The 4,143-nt window shown below is 41.9% G+C and overlaps 1 protein-coding gene across 1 annotated transcript; it reads left to right on the top strand.

The window, feature by feature from the left end:
- Nucleotides 1-421: 421 nt before the first annotated feature.
- Nucleotides 422-2,565, top strand: olig2 (oligodendrocyte lineage transcription factor 2). Its single transcript, XM_004568950.5, has 2 exons — nt 422-579; nt 992-2,565. Exon 2 carries the CDS (start codon nt 1,014-1,016, stop codon nt 1,833-1,835), a length of 822 nt encoding a protein of 273 aa, XP_004569007.1. The 5' UTR covers nt 422-579; nt 992-1,013; the 3' UTR covers nt 1,836-2,565.
- The last annotated feature ends 1,578 nt before the right edge of the window (nt 2,566-4,143 follow it).

Below are 4,143 nucleotides of genomic sequence, written 5' to 3'. Positions count from 1 at the left end.
AACTGAAATCTCATTTAGGCTACTTCATTAAAAAAAAGATACATGGAATTCAAGCACATTTTAAATTAAATTTAATCGCAATAATAAAAAAAAGGTTTCATATACGTTAGGCCAATTATTATTATTATTTTTTTAAGTTTGATTTACTGTATTGCTTTTCCCTAATTATTTTTCACTTATAAAGGGAAAGAAATGCGTCTTATTCCATGGCTTATTGTAATAAAAATCTATCCATACACACGGGCCAATATTTTCACAAGAAGGGCCCATATGTAGGACGGAGTGTGTCTGATTTCACTTAATAGTGATGCTGGGTGTTGGTAATTACATCAGGCTGGAGGTCCCTCCGTCAGCCTCCTCTCCCTCTCTCCTCCCTCTGCGCGGAGCTGATTGGTCGCTGGGAGGCAGCTTGGACAGAAACTGCGTTGTCCTGGTGACCCGGCCTCTGTGCACCCCAGCCCACTATAAAACCCCGCGGATGCACGCAGGCGTGCCAAATGGGCTGTCAGATGCGACTTGGAGTAACAAGTGGATTTGACGTTTAGGTTTTTCTCTTCATCGCGCCTGCAAACACTCTCGGTAGGTGTTTTATTATTTATTTTCTGTTAGGTTATCCTGATAATTAGTGTCAGTATACACAGATTGTGTTTCTGCTTTAATTATTCTCAGAAAAAAAATATCCAGAAATAAAATAGGACGCTGATTACTGGCTGCTGCATATAAAAGATGGGGAACTCAACAAATAACTTTTATATGGTTTTCTTTCTTTTTCCATTCTGTGATTGTGTTATATCAAAGTTAAATCACAAAGTTTCCTCTGTGTTAACATATTTTATGAGGCCTACATTGATTTAAAAATATTTTTTAAAAAAATGAGCAGATTCTCATTATCAGAATCGAAATGGGTAAGATGAGCTTGGTTTGGTCGACATGTGGATTTGAACTTTCAGTAAAGTAACTCAGAAGTTTACTTTTTTGTTGTTTTTCTCAGATTAGCGTGTGAGACCCGGATCATGGACTCAGATACAAGCCGCGTGTCAAGCAGACCGTCCTCTCCCGAGGTGGACGACATCTTCATGTCTACTTTGAAGAAGTCTGTGCACGGCTTCTCCGGCGCTGTGTCCTCTACGCAGAGTGACTCTCCGTCAGAGATCCCCGGTCTGCGTGGCCTCTCCGCCCTCGACGAGGACTCTCTGTCGCTCCGGATGGCATCCAAGAAAGACCGTAAACTCCTCTCGGAGAACGAGCTGCAGGCGATCCGCCTCAAGATCAACAGCCGCGAGAGGAAAAGAATGCACGACCTCAACGTGGCCATGGACGGGCTGCGGGAGGTCATGCCCTACGCGCACGGACCGTCGGTGCGTAAACTCTCCAAAATCGCAACGTTGCTGCTGGCGAGAAACTACATCCTGATGCTGAGCAACTCTCTGGAAGAGATGAAGCGGCTTGTAAGTGAAATCTACGGCAGTAGCGGACATCACAGCGGCTTCCACCCGTCAGCATGTGGGACTATGACACACGCGGGGCCCGTGCCGGGACACCCGGCGGCTTCTCACGCATCGCACCCCGGGGTACATCACCCTCTCCTCCCGTCGGCGGCTGTCTCCACTGCCTCTCTTTCCGCGCCCGGTATCTCCGCCGTCACTTCAGTCAGACCCCACCACGGACTTCTCAAAGCGCCCACTGCCAGTGCGGGGCCCTTGGGCAGCAGTTTCCAGCACTGGGGCGTTGGCACCGGCATGCCCTGTCCGTGCAGCATGTGCCAAGTCCCGCCTCCGCATGTGTCCAGCATGAGCACCGTCACCATGCCGAGGCTCACCAGCGACTCTAAGTGACTCCAAGCAAAGCTGAACTTTTCTCCGGGGGGTGTTAAAGACTTATCTCCCAACTTTATCGTGGTTTTATTTATCTTTGTTGCCGAATCCGTTGCGTCAACGGAGGCATTTAAGACCAATGCATTGGTTTTCTTCACTGGGACTTCGGTGTTTTTGAAACTAACTCGGTGTTTCATAGTAATTAACCTCTGTTTTAACCGGTCTTTTCTTCACAGAGCTCCTGCAACACACACAAACGTTTTCTTGCGACTGGGAATCGGTCATGGCCCACATACGTGTTTCCATGCAGTTTGTTGAAGATCACATTTATTCCAAAAATACTTTCCCGTTCTGTGGTACCGCAGGAAAAAAAAAGTCCCCAAAAGTTGAATCAAACCACAAATATAGGATGTAAATATCTAGATGGGCTGTTCTGTTTAAATAGTCGGAGATATATATTAGAGTCTTGTAAATGTCCAGGAAGACTCCGCCACCCCACCTCCTCACATCTTGCACCTGCTATAATTATTCTGTCCGCCTCATTCAATGCTCCTCTCCCTATTTTCTCCTCGGTAGGCTGTTATTCACTGTCAGACGCACACAGCGACCACTTCTTTATTTTTTTAATTACAAAAAAAATAAAAATAAAAATTTGAAAATGATATTTATTTACTTATTTTGGAGGGGACGTTCAGACGAATCTCTGATTATGTTGGGGTTTGAAATGTAAAATAAAGATGAATATTGAAATGAGAAAAACATTTTGTGGTGGTTTTGTTTTTATTTGTTTTTCTTTTTTGTGGATAAATACATTTAAAGGAGACTAAAAGCAGCGTTTATAGCTTGTAGCAGGAGGGCAGTACTGAACAGGGTTATTCAGTATTATTACATAATAACCAGCGAAATTACACATCATAAGCACAACTTGTTTTGTTTTCGTTTTAAATTGTAGTGTTTAGATCTTCAAGGCCAATTAAACGTTTATCATGGGAACAAAAAGTTTTCCGCCTCAGCTAAAACACCTTAGCACTCTTTAAGAAAAGTTTTTATTTTGAATCAGTTTATTTTCATTATTACTCCATATAAAACCCAATCGGCTTAGATTCAGTTGTCAACCAAAAAAACAAAAATAAAAAATAAAAATATAAACATATCGCCCATTTAAATAATAAATCTCAGCCTAATTATTGGTGTTATATACAAGCAGTTACGAGCATCTTCTGAAAAAGGGCTTCATTAAAAAGAACAAGTTTGACGATAAACGTTTTCTCGGATTTATAACAGAGTGCCCAAAGAAATTTTTCGTCATGTTATGAGCCAACAGCAATGTTGCCACATGAAAGAAACTTTTCAGAGCTGGTCTCTTCTGCTGGATGACACTCACTGTTTTTAATTATTCACAGTTGTGCACAATGTGGCTTCAGCTGGTGGAGAATGAGCTTCATTCAGCAAACAGTGATGACTTTTAGCCCACTGACACCTGTCTGTCTGTCCAACTGAATGTTTCTTCCTGAACAATTCATCTGCTCACATGAATACTAATTTCCAACCTGTGCAGCAAGAATGTGAGTAAAATACAGCATTTGAAATAGCCACCTTAAAGCACGAGTGTAAACAGCCGCTAAAGATGAGCACAAAAAGCTCTTTTGGCAATAAGAAGCCAGCGATGAGTAAACGCCGGTGGACTTTAGGAAAATGAAGCAGCTGCATAGCAGATTGTGCATGCTGTTGCAATATTTTCCAAAAGCTTTTGAAGCTGGAATGATATGACTAAATCTCTGAATATTCATGCATGCATTTGTTTATTCATCTCATTACTGGAATTGAATTATTCAGAGTCCTTCAGTGTTTTGTAGGACGTTCGAGAGTAAGAGGTAATTTGGCGCAATGCAACAAAAACAGTTTATTTACAGATAAGCTATAAGAAGTAATTCTTCCAAAGTTTCAGCGTATGCCTGTGGCTTTCCCAAAACTTGCACGCTCAATGCTTTGCCTTCAGCGTTGATACATCAGTTAGTACACTGCCATCTAATTTCTTTGGTCTTTGAATCAGACCTCTCCACAGACTCTATCACCTTTCACATATTTCACAAGTTCCCTGGATTCTGGGTTTGTGTTTACACATTTCCAAAGTCCCAAGAAAAGAAGCATTTAAAAAAAAACACCTGTGTGTGAGGGGCACCAATGATTTGTAGGGAGTTCAGGTGCACTTACCTTTAGGCTGTCATTCTTTTAAAGCATGCATTTTAACTTTTTGTTTCTAATATCATTACTAATATCATTACTATGGTCCCAGTGAGTCATATAACAATGAGAAAGTGTGCCAAAA

This window comes from Maylandia zebra, linkage group LG16 (genome assembly GCF_041146795.1).
Source record: "Maylandia zebra isolate NMK-2024a linkage group LG16, Mzebra_GT3a, whole genome shotgun sequence".
NCBI lineage: Eukaryota > Metazoa > Chordata > Actinopteri > Cichliformes > Cichlidae > Maylandia > Maylandia zebra.
This window is presented reverse-complemented; position numbering and strand designations above follow the sequence as displayed.